The sequence below is a fragment of the Pagrus major genome, chromosome 11, assembly GCF_040436345.1.
Source record: "Pagrus major chromosome 11, Pma_NU_1.0".
NCBI classification, from domain to species: Eukaryota; Metazoa; Chordata; class Actinopteri; order Spariformes; family Sparidae; genus Pagrus; species Pagrus major.
This window is the reverse complement of record NC_133225.1, coordinates 30,575,995-30,597,255: the sequence shown is the minus strand read 5'-3', so window position 1 is coordinate 30,597,255 and position 21,261 is coordinate 30,575,995. Positions and strand designations below refer to the sequence as shown.

Here is a 21,261-nt window from a genome sequence, read left to right as displayed (position 1 = left end):
ACACAGAGCTGGGTTTAAACAAACGACACCACTTTTGGCTGTCATCCGTGAGCTGCTGTTCTGGCACGAGGGAAGAGTTTTTGTTTACCGGATGAATAAAAGAAACAAACAACGTTCCTCGAGGTCCAACTAATCCCAGATTTACATAAATTAAAAAGCGGGAAATGTGCGGACAAGTGAGAAGAGTGCAAACATGCTGTGACTAGCGAGTCAACAAAGTGTGGGGAGACAAAAAGAGGACGCCTGTAAAAGTCAAGGACGGAGCAGTTCAACAGTTCTGTGGGATGATGTAGAAAACAAAGTGTATACATACAGTACAGATACAGATTTTTGTCTAAAAATAGTCTTTGAGTAATTATGAGCTGAGCAAGAAAGGACTTCCTCTCTCCAAACATGGAGACAGTAATTAAGTTCCTTCCAAAGTTTGGCTGAAGTGTTCGTCTTTGCTCAGCAGAAGAGTCACTTGTCACTCCAGCAAGGACAAGAGCTCATCGGTCTCTGCAGTCCCAAACTCCGTCGACTTGTTCCTGCCAGTGTGACTGACAGCTACACTTCCAATCCTGACAAATTGAAAGCTTGCCCCTGTACTTACCTTAGCTTTTGGTTTGATTTCATGTAACACTCTGACATCTTCACAATAATTTGTTGAATGGAGGAAAGACTCTTAAGGTTAACTCCCTGATTTTGTTATTGAGCTCCCAAATCTCAAAATGAAATTCAGCTACAGAGACCTGGGAAGAGATTTTAGGGGTGTGTGTGATATACAGATAAGAGGTCTGTGTGTGTAATCAAGAATAGAGGCAAAAGAAGAGGAAGGAAAGAAGAAATGGCTTTTAAGGAGTAAGTGTATATGCATGAGTACGCATATAGATTAGAGATTAGATTCTCAAAGTTGTCTCTTGAGCATGTACAGTAATACAGGTGTGACAAATAGGGAATACTTAAGTTGATGTTAATATTCTCTAGGGGTGTTTGAACTGATTGTGAAGTGAATTATCATATAATTCTATCTGCTCAAATTTGACTGCAAATAATCTATGTATTTATTGTCAGCAAACAAATGTGATGCTTATACTTACACTGGACAAAAAAACACTCCCACCCACTAACATCTGCCTTTTGTCGTCAGTGTGAAAGGCTACAATTTTCATTAATACCAGTGATGGAAACATGACACCTGGGTGGACACAGTGATTTTCGCCCCTTTTCTGGCATGATGCTGTGATGTGTGCTGAAGTTATGGATGCTGGCGCGTGAAATTTTTCCACACCTTTCTGTTCAAGCAACGCCAGAAAATAGTCAGTTGACGATGACTTTAAAAGAGAAACTAAAAAACGAACCACTCAATGCTGCTTTCTGTTTCCCTTTTTTGGCAAGGAACAGATAAAAGAAAGAAGGGTCATTACATCGCTGGTGCCAAACCTGAAAGCTCTCATGCAAGTTATCATAGAGGTGAATGGGCGGACCTCTCCTTCATCTCTCCTCTCTCAGTTTCACGGGTTATCAGTGTAGGTGATGCAAGTTACATTGATCTTATGCTAGATTTATAATGGACTGGAGGTTAGTAACAGACTAAAGTTAGAGAGTTAGATAAACGGTCATAATACCCTAACTAAACTAACTCTGAGTATGTTAGCTAAGTAATGAAATCTGCATTTTTGTTAGATATTAGCCATGTGTTGATTTGATCACAGCAGCAAATCCTTCATTCATAACTAAGATGCCTTATTTTCTGATGAAAATTACATTAGTTATTATGAGCTCTGTCAATCACTGTATATCAGCCTCAGATCAAAATAAAAGGAAAGTAAAATAAAAGTAAAGTATGCCTAAGATTGTGTTTGGATAATAATTTGAGACCTACAACAAATAAACTAATGCACCCATTTTGAAAAATCCACCATTAGCCTATTCTCTGAAGCGTGTTCTTTCATTTTGTGGAGGAATTTCTTCATCAAAGGTCATACAATGTAGATATGTTGGGTTTAAGTCTGCTTCTCCATGCATCTCTCATAGACTTCATTAGAACTGGCTCAAAATTTGGCACCAAGAATTTTGGAATGATGATGTGAAGTCCTTTCCATCTTTTATAGGTTCCTTGTTTACTGGAGTGTTTGTGATGATCTATTGGCAATGGAAAAGTAGTCAATTGCCAATTTTTAGCCAGTTTACTCACATAACAGCTATATGCGCTAATTTCTGTGAATTTGGGGTTTTGAATAAATGGTATTACAGAAAACGGCCCTAGCAGAAAACATGTACTGACTCTCTGAGTCTTGGACTGATTTTAAAACTGGTGCCTCTGTACATTCATAGAGCTCTACAGGATTGGCTACTGTTTAAACATGTTTAACTCAAGCTGTAGCCCTGATCCAGGACTGGAGGTCTGACAGTCTTGATAATAGTAAATAAATAATGTGATGAATAAAATGATATGTGTAGGATCCATATCACAGTCAACAAAGACCGTGACATTTAGTTTGACCAGATCAGGGCTACTCAAGTTGTCTTGACCTCAGTTCTCTCTGCCTACAGTGGATTGGCTTTTATTTATTTATCTATTCGAGTCTTTCCTTTCTGTTATATGTAATTGCATTTACACCAATATACTGGTGTAAGCCTTGTATATATAACTGTGCAAGTCTCACAGAGGTTAGTACTCTACATGGTTATTCCCACAGAGAAGTGGACAAAAACAGGTCAAGACTATTGTGTTTCATCCTGACACAATCCTTCAGGGGAGCAGGTTAGTGTGTTACACCGCTATTTCATCTCCCAGACAGTCAGGGGTTCCCTGTCTGTTGAGAACATTAAGCAGCCTCAGTGTCTCCTCGTCCGTCCCCCAGCCAAAGATCTCCATCTCCTCCTCATCGTCCTCCCCCTCGTCCTCATTGTCATCGCTGTCGTCTGAGTTCGACTCGTACTCTGAGGCGATACCTGACTCACGAAACCTGGCAAAGTCCAGGCAGTCCAGAGGTTTGACGTCACGGGACAACAATGTTGTCTCAGACACCTCTTGACATTTGCTCTCCGGCGTGTTTGCCTCGAGCAGCGGGGGAGGTGAGGGGAGGCGAGGAGGCGGAGGCCCAGGGAGGAAACGGAAACATTCCAGTTTGAGAAGACACTGGTCCCTACCTAGGGGGCTTCCCAGAGTCCCATTGGAAGACGAGAAGGCGTTGCTGGTCCCGTCAGAGGTCAGCGCGGGCAGGTTGATGGTGGACACCTCAGGTTTTGGCGTTGTGGGGTCGCACATCACTGAAGGTATTGTAGACCGGAAGGTGATTTCCAACAAACTGTCCTGAGATCCCACTGGAGAGATAAGAGGAGGCAGAAAGAAGACAAATGAAGCAGAAAGTGAGCAATGAGCAGAGCGAGGGAGAGATAAGAAATGAAGGACAGATCATATATTCTACACTACATTCAACAGTTACACTGTGCCTCGACTGAAATTCAGCCGCTATCATCCCCCCTGAAGCGTGATGAAGTATGTGATATAGATATCTGTGAATTGTGGTGAATAGCAGATTACTGCTCCTTGAAAATCATAACAAAAATCAATCACTCAGTCACCAACAAATCAATGTGCTTTGGGTAAGCAAGAAGAGAAAAAAAAAACATATTTCAAAGCATTTCATCATCATCGAGGCTGTTGCTTTCTTCTTTATGGGCAGAGAGAACAGACCTGGAGCTAAAGATGAGGGAACGATGCGTTAAAGAAAAACTCCATCTTTTCAGTATCAATACAAACTCCTCAGCACGAAAGATGACTCCTTCTTTTAGGATGGCCGCTGTAATCAGTTTGGATTTACAACAGGTACAGTGTTTTCATAAGTCACTAACAACTCTTTGTCAAAATATGTAGAGAAACTTCTCAAACCTCTCCTGCCGTATGACCCGCTCTCTCTCTGTTAAAGCCCGGAAAAGCTTGTGGAAAATCTCCTGCTCCGTTTTATCAGACTCATGTGAAAAACTATAGTCTTAGCAAATTACAAACCTTTCAGAGCGACCTTACAAGCCCACCTCTTCTCATCTACAGTCAGACCATGTTTCATGCTGTGAAATTCTACTGAATGCGGTAAAAATGCTGTGAAATAGACCTTTCTCCCGGTGAACATTTTTGATTGTGATAGTGGGAAAAAGACAGGTGTAACCAATCAAATCAATGATGGCTCCTTTCCATTTAGGTACATCAATAAGGCATGCTAGTGAGCCAGCATGCAATCCAAGCACTCAGATACTGACACACTGCATTGCATGGCCTATATATGTAAATGTGTTTAAAATATTTGACCAATGTATTTGATCAATGTATTTACATCACATTTCCATTTAAGGTATATTTTGCCTTCAGGCGTCCATAAACAGTTTCACTGTCCTTGTGCGATATCATGTGCATTTTAAGTTTCCTACATGCAGAGGTGACAATGAGAAAATACTTTCCCCACTGAATTCTGCAATGTTGGCTGATAAGATAAAAGATTGTTTCTTGCAGGGTGACAATTGGAGGGCAGGCAGGACTGCGATAGAACAGAGCGGACTGCCTGAATAGCTGATGAACAGGCTTAACAATATGTGAAGCTGTGGGGGGAGTCACGGAGAGGACAGAGGGGGTCGTGGAGGAAAGAACGGTGACAGAATGTGTGTGGTGCATGATAAACAGAGCGGTGAGGGGTCGATGGGCAACAGAATCAGGTCTCATACCGGTACTCAGAGGATTTAATGTAGGAATTTCCATTTAGAAGCCTGTCGAGGTCTGCTGTTCACTCACTCTGTTTGCTGTCTGTATGAGTGTACACAGAGCTGGATATGTCTGCTGTCTCTCAGTGTGTAGGTCATGATTAGTGTGACTGTGTGACTGTGTGTGTGTGTGTGTGTGTGTGTGTGTGTGTGTGTGTGTATGTGTAGCTAAATGTTTGCTCTGTCACATGCAAGGATTTCTGCCTGACAATGCAAGTGTGTGTTGACACAGAGGTAATGGCGTAAGATGCTGAATTACCATCTTTTTTGCCTCCGTCATGTTCATCTTTGATTTCTTTGTTCTTATTATTTTCATTGTCCATTTCAATGTTTTGTCACAGCTTTTTTGCATACTCAGTTCTTTCCTGTGGGTTAAAAAATCCTACCTACGCCAACGTTTTATCCACACAGTTTTCTTGGCAGATTTTTGAGGATTTCAGGTGTGTTGGTAGTGCCAGGTGTGCCTTACTTTGTCTCTTGTCCTTTGCTTATTTTTCTCTTTTTGGTTTAGATTAAGTAATGAAAGCGATTTACATTTTGTATTATGAGAACTGGCATTACTGTTTAAGTAGTAGTACAAACCCTTACCATCACCTGGTACCAGTTAACCTGTTCACCTGTGGAATGTTCTAAACAGGTGTTTTTGGAGAATTCCACGACTTTCCCAGGCTTTTGTTCCTCCTGTCTCAATTAGTTTTAAAACGTGTTGCTGGTATCAAACTCACAATAAGCATATATTTTATAAAAACAATGAAGTTGATGAGGTAAAACATTTAACATATTATCGTTGAAATGTTTTCAATTGAGTACACTGTATGTCAAAAAATGTTTCACAACTTTTTTTCTGTTGTAATCTTTACATAGGACCTTATTTTCTGTGTTTTATGTAGTGTTTGATTTGCATCTGTTGCTTGTGGACGGTCTCGTATCAGATGTCAGTGAAAAATCTTTTACTCAAATAAGTCAGTGAAAGAAGCTGAGAAGTGAGACTTAAGGACAAGGAGGTAAAAAATAAGTGCCTTCCTGTAGTTTACTATTATTACTTTTAAATATTCTGAGATAGGAATAATAACTTTCGATAATTTTGGTCATGTTCTCATGAACTAGTGCCATTATCTGAGTTAAAAGATCTGGCAGTTGTATCCCACAATTGTCTATCATGTGTACTTTGATTCACAACCTGATCTAGACACTCGTTAAGAGGACGGTGCTGTCTTGGCAGAAGTACGTGCTTTATCAAATCAAATCAAATCAAATCTATTCTATTTATATAGCCCAAAATCACAATCACATTGCCTCAGTGGGCTTTACAATCTGTACAGTGAATCCTCTGTCCTTAGACCCTCGATTTGAGTGAGGAAAAACTTGCCGTATTGAGAAAAAAAACCTTTTTAACTGGGAAAAAAAATCCATCTCCCAGGACAGACAGACATGCAATAGGTGTCGCATGTACAGAGCAGAACAACAGAATGTTGTTGAAGAATAAAACCTTCATATGTGTCTGTCACTCTGCAGCTGCGCACTGTTCATGTACTTTGACATGACAGCAAGCATCCATTAATGTATACAAACTCCAGCATACATTAATGTACATGTGCGAGCCATGTATTCAAACTACTCACTGGAGTTTGGTCCAGACATCTTGGTCTCCAGCTCCTGGATCTGTTTAACCAGCAGCGAGATGTGCTGCAGCAGGTCTTTGTTCTGCAGAAGCAGCTGGTGGACTCGAGCCTGGGCCTCCAGCCGAGCCGTGGCCTCCGCACTCAGCTGGTCCTTCAACAGGTGAACCTATACAACAAAACATGGAGAGATAGGAACAGAAGCTCAGTGCAGTGCTTACAAACACTTTACCATGCTCATAATATTGGCAGTGTTAACCTCCCTGAATGATTCTACAAACACACAGATACAGCACACAACACTCCACTTAAAGGCCAGGCAAACCAAATGTGATTGTTAGGAGTGAATGATGTTTGCTTCAAATATTTGAGTACAATTAAGATCAAAAAACAGACTACAGTAGGCTTCTTATAGACCATTGCACACAAAAGCCAGATGTCAGTCCTTTCAGTAGTCCTTTCAATCTGTGAAAATTATTTGTTTTTGCTGTATGAGGCAATATGGAAGAAGGAGTTTCTGAGCTGAAGTAAGATTGACTGCTGATTCAAATGAGCGGATGAAAAAAAAAAAATCTGGTTCTAGATAAGAGTTAATGACTGAAGACAAATAATAGACAAAAAATAAAAAAAAGTCAGAACAAAGAGGTTGAATTTCAGCTCACAAGAACAAAAATTTTGGCTTCAATGAAACATTTTTCCTGGCAAATGTGCAGAAGTACTATTGCACCCATCAACAGCCTTATTCAATAAATGCAGCAACAGTTTAGGCCTTTACCTAATAACTCAATTAATCAGGAGATGATTAATCAGGAGGCTTTCAGATGTGGCTGACTCAGCACAGCAGGTGGCAGTAACTGATCCATCACACAGTATTTTTACTGCCTAGTAATCAAATCAATGTCAAGAAAGTACAGAAAACCTGCGTGAGTGTTTTTCCAGTTGGAGGGAAGCGGATCAATCAGCAACACTCAGGTGAGGATGTGTGAAGAAAAACATCTCACAGTCAGAGGAGCACAAGCAGAGCTGCTGATTGTTCATGAGACTGAAGCTCAAGTTTGATTATCAATAAACGGACACACGTATCATGTCCAGCGTTGAGCCAAAGCAGTTTAAAGTTTCATCAGGGTTTTTACCGGAATCAGACACAGCAGTGTAATGCTTTTTAGGACCTTTTCAAGATAACTTTTAAGCATTGCACGGAAGTATTACAATAAAGTATGTAGTTTATATGTGGTGTTGTGCAGAGGTTGTTGTTCTATGTAGAAATATGGTTATTACAGTGAGTTATCTTTATCTACATTTTGCCAACTGGCAAGTGAAAGTAGAGTAAAGTACTAGGTTAAAATATTTGTAACAACTGAATACTGGACTTTTATGTAGAAAAGTTGGGCTCATTTTGACAAAAAAAAAAACATTAAAACACAGGTGAATGACATTAAATGTGCTTGCGGCAATTTAGATCTCACAAATTCAAATGTAAGACCTAATATTGATAAAAATCTAATTTCAGACATTTAAAGAACCTGCAGACATCCTGCACATACTCACCTCCTGACTAGATACATCTATAAATGCCAGCTGTACAACATATTTTGACTTGAGCTCAAACATAAGTTGATTGACAGAAATATAATTTTCAATTTGAATAAACGATTACGTTTCAACTATAAGCAGGTCATTGGGATGAGTATATATCTTACATTTCTTCTACATATCTTCTCATGAGTTGAGGTTGCCATTGTTTAAGCACAATTGTCAAAAAATGTTTCTAGTGTGTTTGCAATTGTGTATTATTTATTTATTGAGTGCCTTTTGAGGGATGTTTAATTTGTGATGATGTGATGCAATTTTCTCTTCCAGGAGACAATGAAAGGCACCTTGACCTGTTTTTATGTCATTGTAAAATTAAATTAGATTTTGACTGTAATCAATCCCCAATTTGCATTTGAATATCTCACATCGGGCTCTTGAAATGTCCTTTTTCAGACAAAATTATTTTTTAATTAATCAGGAAAATAATCAGCAGAGTAACTGATAAATGCTGCCACCAAGGAGGTCATGTTTTTCACTTGTGTCCATCTGTTGTTTTTCTGGTTTGTCATCAGTATTACAGAAAAACTTCTGAACGCATTTCCACCAAACTTAGATAGTGGATGTGTCTCAGCCCAGAATGGACCACATTAACTTCTGGTACGGATCCGGATGAAAGGACGGAACCAGGATTTTTTTTCTCACGTTCAACATTTCAGACAAGGTGTTTTTTTTACCACTTTTTTTGTAATTTCTATAGGGAACAGTGCATGGATCTTGATGAAAAAACAAAAAACCCCAGACATATCAAGGTGGTTGGTATCTATAAATGAGCACAAAAGAGGTAGTTTTATATCTTTCTATTATATTTTTATGACAGGAGTTGCAGTGGCTGCTGGGACCCTCTGCTGCTGCCAATTTATGGCACAGACTCTATTTCAATCTCTGCAAGGTAAAAACATCCATTACACCCTGCAATCATTTAAATAAAAGAAGAGAAAGACACCGTTCATTTAGTGTACATATGTCCAAATATACACACGCACAAACACACACCGTTATAAGCTTTTCTAGTAGGAATGACTCCCCGTTTTTACTTCAAAGTACCCTCCAAATCAAATGTTAGTGGCCCCGCCTCACACCCTTTTCAGCCACCTCTCCTCCTGACCTCATAATTGCTTTCAACAATTTCAAAGGAGAAATTCTCAAGGTTTCAAATCACAGGAACAGTTCAGAAGAATCCCGGTGTGCTGAAAGAGCCCACTCACTAATGATTTTCTGACAGGAGACGATGTGTGGATCTCAATAGTCTGATGAAACTTGAACCCTGGGGTTTGACCACCGTCCAGCAGGACTTCTAATGGCAGCTGTCTCAAATGCAGCAAGGTTATATAGAGCGTAGCATGTTTTTATCCAATTACACTACATACTGTACTTTATAAACTTAAATATTCAATCCAGAAGTGCTCTTCACGTTTTTTCTAATGGCTTCTTGGTAAATGTTAAATGGACTTTCATTACAATACTGCTTTTTCCAGCCTGCTGACAGTCACATTCACCCATTCAATCACACATTTCACACATATGGCAGAGGCTGCCATGCAAGGTGCCAACCTGGTAATCAGGAGCAATTTGGGGTTCAGTATCTTGCTCAAGGATACTTCGACATGTAGCCAGGGGAGTCAGGGAATCGAACGAGCGACCTTATGATTACTGGCCAACCTTCTCCGCCTCCTGAGCCACAGCCTCTCCCTTCTTCTCAGTAAATCATTTCATATTCTGATTTGAACATACAAATAGCTTCACTGAGTGCGACTGAACAGGTGCCCATTACATTTCAATGAAAGGAGTTGGTGTGAAGGACCGACATGAGCAGCGGTGTATTTTCAGAGCCTTGTGAATCACAGGCTGAATCACAAGCTACAAAACAAACTCAAGGCTGCTTCAGCATTCTGACACACTGCAGACAATGCTCCAGAAAGTCCTTCAGTGTTTCATATTTATTTAACGCTTCAATCAGTGCTGTATCTAACAATGTAGCACAGGTTCTGTTGTGTATTGTATGCTTCTGTTGCATGTTTTAATGAGAACTTGACGACGTAGCCTAATGATGTCCTCACTATAATGAGATCTCTACTAAAATGAATATTCTCTTTTTATTATTCCTCTGTATGCTGAAAAACTAGACTGTTGAATATCAATGGTATTTCAACAATGCTTATTAATGTATGCTGCCTCTTTTAAAGGAACAGTTCAACAGAAAATGACAATTTAATCATTAACTACTCGGCCCCATGCCAACAGAAAGTCCAGTGAAGTTTCACAGTCCACAAAACATTTTTGGAGCTTCACAGCTAAACTGTGTTGAAACAACTTAAGTATTTGTTGTGAAATTGTTTTAAAACATAATAAGAAGGTAAAGTAAAGTAAAACATTAAATGGCTCCAAACAGCTCTGACGTCATAAAAGTCTAAGGAAACCCAGAGAGCCCAAATGGATTGGAAAGACATTTACACCCTTTTTAAAGTCAAACTCTTCACTGAAGCTGCTTTTCTAGAAGCAGTAGCATGTTCTCCATCTGAATTCAAGCTTGTGTTCCCACTTGAGACTGGGTGCACGCTAACGCCTTCAGTTGAGCAGCTACAACGAAGGTTTCTCAAAAAATGGAATCATAAAGGGTGTAAATAACCTTTTTTAAAATCAATTTGGGATCTCATGACCTTTTGGAGACTTTGATTATGCAGGACGAGCTGTGTGGAGCAATTTTTATACATTTTTTTCAATATTTTTTTAGTTTTTGAAACAACTCCCCATCCACTTCAGTTGTTTAGAAGCTCCAGAAACGTTTTGTGGACTACGAAACTTCACTTCCCTTTCCATCATTATGACTTAGTTTACTAGACAAAAAGTTAATTTGTGTCTTCGATTTGAATTTTGCTTGTACTTAGAAGTAAATTTGAGTCTGACTTATGCTAGATTACATATCAAATGAACATTTGAATATTTATTTTGATTGTAGATTAACCTCTTCATTATCTTATTGTGGAGAGATTTAATATTTAAATAAATTGTCTGTTTAACTGAAAAATGTCTCTTATCCATTTCCAGGTGGTCTTCAAACTGCTTTTGTCGTGCAAACTAGAACATATTTGGCAGAGTGACTAAAATCATTTCTATCTAGTCACTTTTTAATGCACTAATCAATGAATTGACAAATTTTACTCTCCTTACTTTAAATCAAAATATATAAGTGGTTTAAATTCAAGTATACATCAATATTATTGAACTGAATATGAAAAAAAATCAATACTAAATACTACGAAAATAACCTCTTCTTCTAACCTCTGATAAAGCTTCTGTTCTTAATACAAGCTGATCATTCAGACTTGTATTAGGCTTCTTCCATCTCTCCTCCCTCACTGCTTCCCCCCTTTCTCCTGTTCTTTCTTCAACATAACGCCTGTTCTCATCAAACTCATCAGTCCCTCCACACTCTAATAAGGAACCACTGGGGCAGAGAGAGACAAGATGAAGTCAAAATTCACAGCCTCCATCCCGAAGCCTCCGGTACCTCCTCCACCTCAGCTTCATCCTCTCCCACAAGACAGAAAAACAAAATGCCGAGGAAGACAGTCATCCGCTTCCATTATCCTTGCACTTAGCAACAAATAGAGGTGATTCCAGATTTTGTTCGGTCAGGGCGCCTCTGCAGCCCTCATTTGTAAAGACTGACACCCTGAATGATGACTTTAGTGGTGTAGTTTACAGCTGACAGGTTCCCATCTTGAGCTGTGGAGGAGAGCAGCTTGACTCGACATATGCTGCCCTGCTGACAACTCTAATAGCACATCATGGTTTATACTGAGGCCTTGGGAGCAAGTGTCACATTTGTCCTGATGCCGTCCCTGCTAAATGTCTTACTGAGCTGCACTGGCTGGTAAAAGAATACTGAACAATCCCATGACTACACAGAAGCTAACAATGCAAAAAAAGCGGGGAAAAAACTTTTTTAAAAGTCAGACCGTGGCTTTGTGTCTACATATCTGATCAAAAAGAGCAACACATCTCATTCTGATGCAGCCACAAAAGGTTAAATTTGGTTTTATTTTGCAATTGACCAGACCCAGTTTCTGTGGAAACAGACTGTTTCTACAGATAAAAAAATAAAGAATGAATGAAACAGATGATAAGCCTGAAGCTGGATCTCTCTGACAGTGGCTGTGTCTGTCTATTCACACAAAAATACAATATTCAATGTGGAAATTAAAAAAACTTTTTTTTCTGCAGCTTATATTTTGATCCTTACAAATCAAATGACAAAATATATAGTATGTCCACACCTTCAAGGAAAGACATACAGTGGCTGTTCACATTTGCTATCAACATCAGCCGAATTAACAAGAAGGCCTTAATAGTTAGGAATTTGCATGAGTCAGCGTTTCACAAAGTTTATTAAGTTCCTCTTAACTCCACAACTCACAAAACTGAGTGTTCTTTTAGAGTCTGGGGACTTTTATATTAACAGGTTGCCTTTCTAGGTTATGGTTTACTGCCATTTTGGTTGTTTGTGCAAGGAGCTTAGGAAGATCTACATTTATTATTGTTGTTAAGCAGCAAGCTATGGACGACGGCAGCAAGGGAGGAAGTCAGTTGATGTATTATTAAAGAGCAACAACGTCCGCATATAGAGGAGGAGCTTATTTACCAAAACCATGATCTTTTCCTCCACCTAGCCAAGAGGTTTTAGTGCCTAAACCTTACCAAACTGTGACCATTTCACAATGCTAACCAGGTGCTGATGAAGGTCCTGTATACCCATCAGTGGTATTCTCTAATGTTCATTTATGTCATTTTGGGAGTCATTAGCAATTGATTCAGTCATGTAGGTATGATGACGTGTTGAAGCAAGTTACAGTCACAGATGAGTTGAATGCTCATTTCCCTACATACGCTTTTAGCTTCTTGGGACTATAACGTTGAACAAAGCACACCATCTCTGAATGTTAGCTGTGGTCTGCAAGAGTAAAACAAATAGTATAAGTGTTGAGACATTGGTTTGTAGAGTGACATAGTACATCAAGATATATGAAAATATCTTCACCTCCACCGAAATATATACCCAATGGAAAATAATCCTCTAGTAGAAATGTAACTACAAGTAAAAGTACATTAATTAGGGCTGTCAAAGTTAATTACGTGTTAACACAATTTCCTCTTAATGCCATACATTTTTTGACGTGTGATAAACTCATGCACGTTATGACTCTCGGCCCGCCCCGTAGTTTGGGAAATCAGGAAGCAATGCAGCAGTAATGTTGTGGTTGGAAAGCAGAAACAAACCTCCTTGAGCAGAAATGGATAAAGAACAGGCTCTTTTGAATGGCAGGTTCAGCTTCAAAGCTCTGCCAGATGGTTCTCTCCACAAAAACAAAGTTATTTGCATTTACTGTCGATGTGAACTGAGCTACCACTGGAGTGCGTCGAGCCTCAAATACTACTTGCTGGCCAAGCACACAGAGCCCTTCTCCACCTCGCTAATGGGTGGCTACAGCTTGCAGGCCAATTAAGCTTGTTTAGTTAATCTTTACACGTGTAAAGTTGGACACTACAGTGTGTTAATATCACTGATGTTATGTCCTTTCAGCATATTTAGTCCTCAATGCAAACAAAACCAAATTCAGGTTATTCTCAAGAGCCACAGATATTGCAGACAGGATACAGTATTGAAAGGCTTTCTGAATACAAATATTTGGGTATCTGGTTGAATCAGAAACTCACATTTAAATTTCATATTAACACACTTGTTAGCAAGCTAAGACAAAAATGGGTTATTTATACAGAAACAGAACTACTTTCCCCATGTTCTGTAGGAAACGGATCAGTGAAGCTGTCTTTTTATCTGTCCTGGATTATGGTGATGTTATCTACAGACATGCCTCTGTCTCTACTCTTACTCCACTAGACTGGGTTTATCACTCCGCCCTGAGATTCATTACTGGTGACTGTTATTCCACTCATCATTGTATTCTATATGAAAAAGTTGAATGGGCACCTTTAACAGTTAGATGTGACAGCCATTGGTTTCTGTTCCTTTTTAATCAGCTCTTTATTAAACTGTTACTATTACTATTCAACACGCTCTAGTATAATGCTCCAAGTTCCCCGGGTAAACACTAAATTTGGGCAAACCGCTTTCAGTTTCAGGCTTCCATACACTTGGAACATTTTACAACGTACATTCAAACTTGATACAGTTATACCTATAGGTCAGTTTAAGACTTTGATTACAAACTACTCAGTATTCGAATGTAACAGTTTTTAACTACGTGCTGTCCTGTATGGTCGTCTGCCATTTATCTTTTGTGCACATCAGTTTTAATTGTGTTTTGTCATGTTCGTTTGCTGCAGTTTATCATTTTTAGCACTTTTTTTCCCGTTTTATTTGTATTCTGTCATATTTCTTCTATCTGTTATCATTTTTATGTACCCGTTCTGTTTACTCGCTCTGTGATTATGTTTGTTTCTGTTTGTTATCACATTTTTGCACTTATGCTGTTTTTTTATTTGTGCTCTTGACATCATTGAAAATGAGGGCTTGCCCTCAATGATTTTTTTGAGATTTAATAAAGGTTGAATTTAATGAATGAATATTTTTTGAGCATACATTACCTTTGAGGTTATTCAGGAGAATATTCCCAACAGTATTTGTCATTGTTTTGGATTGTTGAAATAATAACAAACATACATTTGCATAAGGCATGCAGATTTGTCCACTCTCATGTTGATTAGAGTATTAAAAACTTAAAAATATCCCTTTAAGGTACATTTAGAACAGATAAAAATGTGCGATTAATTTGTGATTATTTGCGAGTTATCTATTGACAATTATGTGATTAAATATTTTAATCGATTGACAGCCCTAATATTAATATATTGTATTATGTGTTCGAGAAGAATGTATGCGTAATAATGTTCAAACAACTGCCTAAGAGTTTGATCCATCTTCTCTGCCAGAAAACAGAACATTTCTAGTCTGCAGGTAAAGGAAAGATACACGTCTTTCATATCACTAGTACTGATAATGTATTGCCCTATTCTGACCTTAACAGGGTTTTGAGAAAATCCAATCTATATCTATATCAAGATATATTTCTGCATCACCACTGTGGAGGAAATATATCCCTTTGATGCTGTTATAACTTCATTTTCCACATTATCTAATTAATTTTCCATGGAGGTGTACATCAGTGCTGCGGCAGCTTTGTAGCCAGACAAACATAATTTAATTCCTCTGTATCACACAATTTCAGGGCTAATGCACAATATGCCTATTCATGTAATGACTATGTAATCAAGTCATTAAAAATACGGGATAGATGGAAAATTGGTTTAATCATGGAGAAAAACACAAGGGCTGCATAAAAGAGAGACTGGCCTCAGTTTTTTTGTTCCTGTCTGCAGGAGAGAACTTCGGACAGAACTGGTTAAATAAATACATTTAATAAATAAGATTTAAGTGTAAATGCAAAGGGAACAAGGACACAGTCAACCAGCCTGTCAGACAGCATGGCAATGCCCTTTTAGACCACAATTCACCAACAATAATATGTCGATATTCCCGTTAAAACTCTATGAGAGAAGATCTAAAACCACTTACCAAAAGTGGAGCCAAGACAAAGAACCAATTAAAAAGGTGCTCCACTTGTGTTGCACTGTGGTTGTCCCTTGGTAGAAAAACCTGCTGCTAGCCAATGTTTTCTGCCCTCTTATCTGAGCATCGTGAAATTGAAGGAGCTTCAAGCAACTCAAATGACTCTTTAATGCTCTAATTAGGCAGCAGCATCTCTCTTCCATTTTATTGCTTTCTTTGTTCAAAACTGGTCCCCAGAACAGAAGAGTGCCTGAGGACAGTTTTCATCCTCCCCACTCCTTTTCTCCTAACGGTTTGACAGTTTCGCTGGCTAGTTTCCTTCCATGTTGTCAGTTCTTTACAATGCAAAAGCTATCTTTATTTAACTGATTTCAACAAAACATACACAACTTAAAGTATTTTCACACAGCTCTCCGTTTTTCTTCGTTCTCTTCTCTAAAAGACAACTGTGATTCAACCTACATCTGAGCTTGAACTGTATGATTCCTGATCAAAATACCCCAACAGACTGCTTCATTATTCTAAAAGTTATGTTTTTTATTAGACTTCAGAACGCAGAAATGATCCATTACCACTAAAACAGCAAAGAGCACTTGGTACTTCATATGGAGATAAAATGAAGCAATAAGAAAAATCAGGTCTTTCTGGATTACCTCCTAATCTTGTAAAAATTGGAAGATAAGGCTGTTTAAATGACACCATTTCCCTTTCACACAAAACTGAAAAACAGTGACTCTCCCGCCCGTAGTGTAAGGGGATTATGACTGTTGGTTGTGCGTTGTGACTCCACAGGGCTGGCTGGTGAGGATGTACTCTTCACACAGGATTACCATCATTGCATTCCCTGCCCACGCCACGTCCCTTTCATGTGGAAGTGTTTGAAACCTCTCCAACACTGGTTGCTCTGGTTTTAGCTCCCTTTTTGGAGGGGTAAAGTGAAGGAGGAAATGATCATTTTGCAGGTGCAATGATAAGGAAGCCATTAGACATGCACTTAACACTTGTCATGTGGCGAGAGAGTGCTCGAAGAAATGAGAGAGGAGCAGATCCAAGCAATAGTGTAGGAGAAAGGAATGGAGTGATGCATAATGAATGTGCAAAGACAAACGGAAGCAAATGGAAGGATGGAATGAAGATGTGTTTTAGCAAAGAAAAAAGAAAGGAAGAAAATAGGGTAGACATAACTAAAAGGAGGAAGAAATTAATATGGTCGGAGAGAAAGTATGCAATAAACATAAATAGAAGTAAGTAAGGATTGTAAGGGAGTAAATGGAGTAAGGAAGGACTGAAGGAGAGATCATTAACCAAGCTCAGAGGAGACAGACACAGAGAGAGGTCAAATTTCATAAAGCTTCCACTCGTCCCTGAGTGAGCTCTGATTAGCGTTGGCCAGCTTGCTAATTTACTTCCATTCACTGTGACCTCTGCTCGGGCTCTGCAGCAGGGTTCAACATAAAGAAGATTGTCCCAGTTGCCAGGTTGGGCCACAAAGGGCCTTTTAAGTTATGTCTGCCATAGTATGCAGGGACAACAAAAAATGCTGCCATCATTCAACATCACTTTGACATGCAGATGTTGAGATTTTTAAAAAAACATCGGCAAAGTACAGACAGAAAGGAAAAAAAGGGATTCAACTTCCAATTATTAATCTGGTGAGTTTCATCATGCTTAATCTATCATTCAGTTTGCAGGCTTTTAACGCGGTGCGGGAGTGTCCTTACAGAGTCGTTAAGGACACGTGTGAGCTCTGAGTTTCAGAGTCGTTAGGGCCACTTGTGGGTCGTTGACCCAACTGGCCCTCATGTGGGTTGCTAGGGCTAGGTTGTGGCAGGAAGTGAATCACTGCCTTCCCTCCTCAGAGGAAGGGGAGGGACTAGGAAGTAATTAAGTTCACCTGGGAGTTGGGGGAAAAAAATGTTTGTTCAGGTAGACAAAGAAAGCATGGAGGAGAGAGGAGGAAGCGAGAGTAAGAGGAGATACCCAAGCTAATCGGCGCTGGAGAGGAGTTAAACACTTGAGAAGGATTAAACGCTACCCCGGAGTGTGTATCAATCCATCTGATGTCTTTTACGCGGTACTCGGAGCGTACAACCAGTCTGAAACCCGGCTCAGCCAACTCTACAGCTAAGTGGTCTCGGCCTGTTGCTCTCCTGGCTTCATCACCCCTCTCAGCTACTGTCTGGTCTTTTCCCCCCAATACAGCCAACCCTCTCCCTATACCCTGGCCCTTTTCTACCTCCCCATATGCACCCATATACACATAACATCAGACTGAACTAAAAAGGACTGAACTGAATCCACCACTATAACCCCCCCCCCACACACACACACACACACCTTGGTACACACCCTCACGAACTTCAACTAACCTGAACTCAATCAGAACTGAACTGCATCAACACCCATTCACGCATGTTTTTTGATGGTGAATGCGTTTTTGTTATTTAATGATATGGCTTTTTGGGATTTGCATTTTGAATTTGGATTTGTTATTTGGTTTTTGCAATCTGTTGATTTATTGTCCGATTACCTTTGGTTTTCCTACAGTGATTTATCTGTTTGATTTTTGATTCGTCTAGCGTGGTGAACAATTAACTTTTCGTTTTCAGTTATTTTGTTGGCCAGTGTTTTGTTTGGGTTAATTATCTTTTGTAGCTAGGGCCTTGAGCTAGCTGGGATTTTGTATGGTGTTGAGTTGACAAATGTTTTGGGATTATCCATTTGTTTTTTTTATTAGAGGAATAAACGGCAGGCTGCCTTGTGCTCCTGTCTGGCGCCCAACTTTTGCTCAGCAAGCATCTTTTTTCAGCCCTACGCTACAAGGTGAGCCCAGGAGTGAATGGTTGTTAAGCTGTCTGGGGAGGGAACTCTGTATGGACACTCCCACAAAGAGTTTAAAAGCCTGCAAACTCCCCTCCAGTTAGTTGGAACTGAAGAAGCCTCTTGGATGAGAGGTGAAACGTCTTCAAGAAACTGAAACAAGTTCAGTTGCCTACGATACAGCACTTAGAATCCCTATTTCCTGTGTATCCCTGGGAGGTGTGAGGGCAATTTAAATCCTGGACACGAATGGCAGAATCTGCCACTAAAAAAGAAAATGACTACTGTATATAGAGAGGTAATTTCAGCACGACTGTCGATTGTCGATTGCAGAAGAAAATGATGACATGAATCATATCATAAAATCGTATCATAAACAGGTTTGGATTTAATGAAAATTGTATAACATTAAGTAAAAAAACAAATCAGTCTGTTTATCACTGCTGTGTGTTGTTGCGTTGGCACTGACATTATTATGGCAGCGCTGCACTCAAACCTGAGAACTGTGAAAAATCAGCTGGGGCCTGCTGTTTCAGACAATCAAAAACAAGAGTGGCTTTTACAGAACTAAGACGGATTCTTTGTGATCCTGTGAGACGTTTCCAACAAATAGTTTCACTTGAAAAGACTGAAGTAAAACTAGAACAATTATTTTCTGGTGTCAAACTGAGGCAAAGACACCAGGGAAGGCCCTGTTGTTTTGAATGAGAAATAAAGTTTGGAAGACTCAACACTAAAACACACACAAATTAAGATGTACAGACATGCACACACACATTTTACGAGTGTGCCAGCCATGTAATCCTTCTCTTCCTCCATGTCTTCACCCACAGTGTGCAGAACTAATCAGCTTGTTACTTTCAACTGTTTGACCTTCAGTGGTGGAATAAGCCCACCCTCATTACTGCTGCTTAGAAGTAGCCTCAGGCAAGTTAGTTTAGTTTAGTGTGAGGGGGAGTTTGACAAAGAAGTAGGGGAGAGAAAGAGGGGGACTACAGATATTTGTTTCCGGCTTTTTGTGCACATACAGATACAGTTTCATTCTCTCTCCTAATAAACACTTGATCTTTAACTTTGGGTAGTCCTCTTGAAAATCACTTACAACTTCAAGAAAAACTTGTGCCTGTCCGTGTATGTGTGTGTGTTTCTGTGTATGTGTGCATGTGTGTACATAGACACACAAACATGTAATAAAATAATGAATAATGTTGAGTCTGAATGTTCATGTGCGCTTGGATGTTACAAAGTGAACAAAAAAAAGGGTCATGGTCCAAACTACAGCTGCTGTAGATTGCAATCATTAAATAAATTGTCTTTAACTAATTTTAAGCAATGAATTCATTTGATTTGAGAAATAAAAAGAAAAGAAACCCTTGAAACAAATTTACAAGTATTTAACCCCAAAGAAGTGTTACTTTAAAACACTATAAGTATTTTTGATTAATCTGTTGTCTTGTTTTGTTTTAATTAAGTAATCATTGTGTAGAAATAAGAGATAGAGAACGCAAACTGGAAGTTCCCGGAGGCCAAAGTCACATCTTCAAATATCTCGTTTTGACCAATCAACACACAAAGATATCTATGTTCTCACTCCCTACGCTCTACTTAACTCTAAGTGTCACTTTTGCACGTCCAGGGCTCTGTCGCCCAGTTAGCAATGATAAATATGCAAAGCCTGGTTAGACTATTGGATTAAAAGGCTATTTAGATGACCAGGTTGAGGTAACAAATAAGTCAACAATGACTTTAGGTTACACACAGGACTTGAACTTGATCTTCCGGGGCGAAAGTTGTGTTTGACCCCAACGTCCTTCCAAAGGAACTCTGTCTTCATAGATCTTTTTCATTTGAATGAGTGTTGAGTGAATGTTCAGAAGCCTGAACAGGTCCAACTATCCAGCAATTGACAAGAAAAAAAAATTGAGTCAGAAAAAATGACGTTTTGTAACCATCTATCATTTTTTCTTCTTCTTTCTTATCACATTAGGAACCACCGGTTTAGGTGCTGTTTCAGAACTCTGAAACTCTCGACCAGGAAAACTGGTTCCAGAGTGGCACCAACACTTTTGCTGGTCTACGACAAAGAACTGCTTACGTCAGGGGCTTGGGCGGGGTTATCATGACCAAGGACCAACTCAAGCCTCTTTTGACCACCATTTTTTTAAAAACAGAGCTAGTGCTGAGTGTGCCGACTTATCCATGAGAGAATAAACACAATATTTCCATATGGACACCAAATCAAAGCAACAGTGGTCCGAAGATCAGTCATCAAGATGCCATTGTAGGCATACAAAGCCAGGAGCATCATCAATGTAGTCCTCTATAATTGTTCCTACTCTACAGTGGCTTTCCTGGCTGAGGAAAGCAAACTGGTTCTTTAAAAGGTTCACAGGTCACTAGCACCAGCCAATAGCAAGCACTTGGTTCACTTTGGTCGAAATGTTGGCCCCATTGAGGTTCTGATCCCTGGTTTAGGAACCACAGGCTTAACTGGTTGATAAATAAGGAACAATTCAGTACATTTTTAATTGCTCAGGTAGTTAAGAACTACCATTACCAGCCTTGACGATGAAAAAAAATGGAAACAGCAGCACACAGAGTTTGACAAATAAGCCTTAAAGGAAAGAAACTTTAGTGAAAACTAATTTAGATGCTGTGTAGAAACTGTTACAACAGCTCAGACAAGTCAGGGCCTCTGGGTAAACCTTGCTAAATGGCAAAAGAAGCAAGGTCAGACAAAACCACCTCAGGTGGAGCACATATTTATTTGAAATATTCCACATTAGGTCATTCTTTCTTCATGTGCTAAAGCAGTTTTAAAATCTACACCAGCGTCTCTGCCAGCGGGCACTGACCTCTGGCTTCATCAAGGTAAAATTAATGCCATTTATGTCTGAGCACACT

The 21,261-nt window shown here is 39.4% G+C and overlaps 1 protein-coding gene across 3 annotated transcripts in view; it reads right to left on the bottom strand.

Annotated features, from left to right (window-relative positions):
* Positions 1-21,261, bottom strand: part of nos1apa (nitric oxide synthase 1 (neuronal) adaptor protein a) — a 209,744-nt gene that overhangs the window by 29,051 nt on the left and 159,432 nt on the right. For 2 of the 3 annotated variants that reach the window (XM_073476517.1, XM_073476518.1), the window contains exons 9-10: positions 6,360-6,525; positions 2,756-3,309 (exon numbers count right to left, since the gene is read on the bottom strand). In XM_073476517.1, the coding sequence (XP_073332618.1) occupies positions 2,756-3,309; positions 6,360-6,525 (720 nt within the window). Of the gene's footprint in view, positions 1-2,755; positions 3,310-6,359; positions 6,526-21,261 lie in introns of those variants that run through there. The other variant, XM_073476516.1, reaches the window with a different exon arrangement.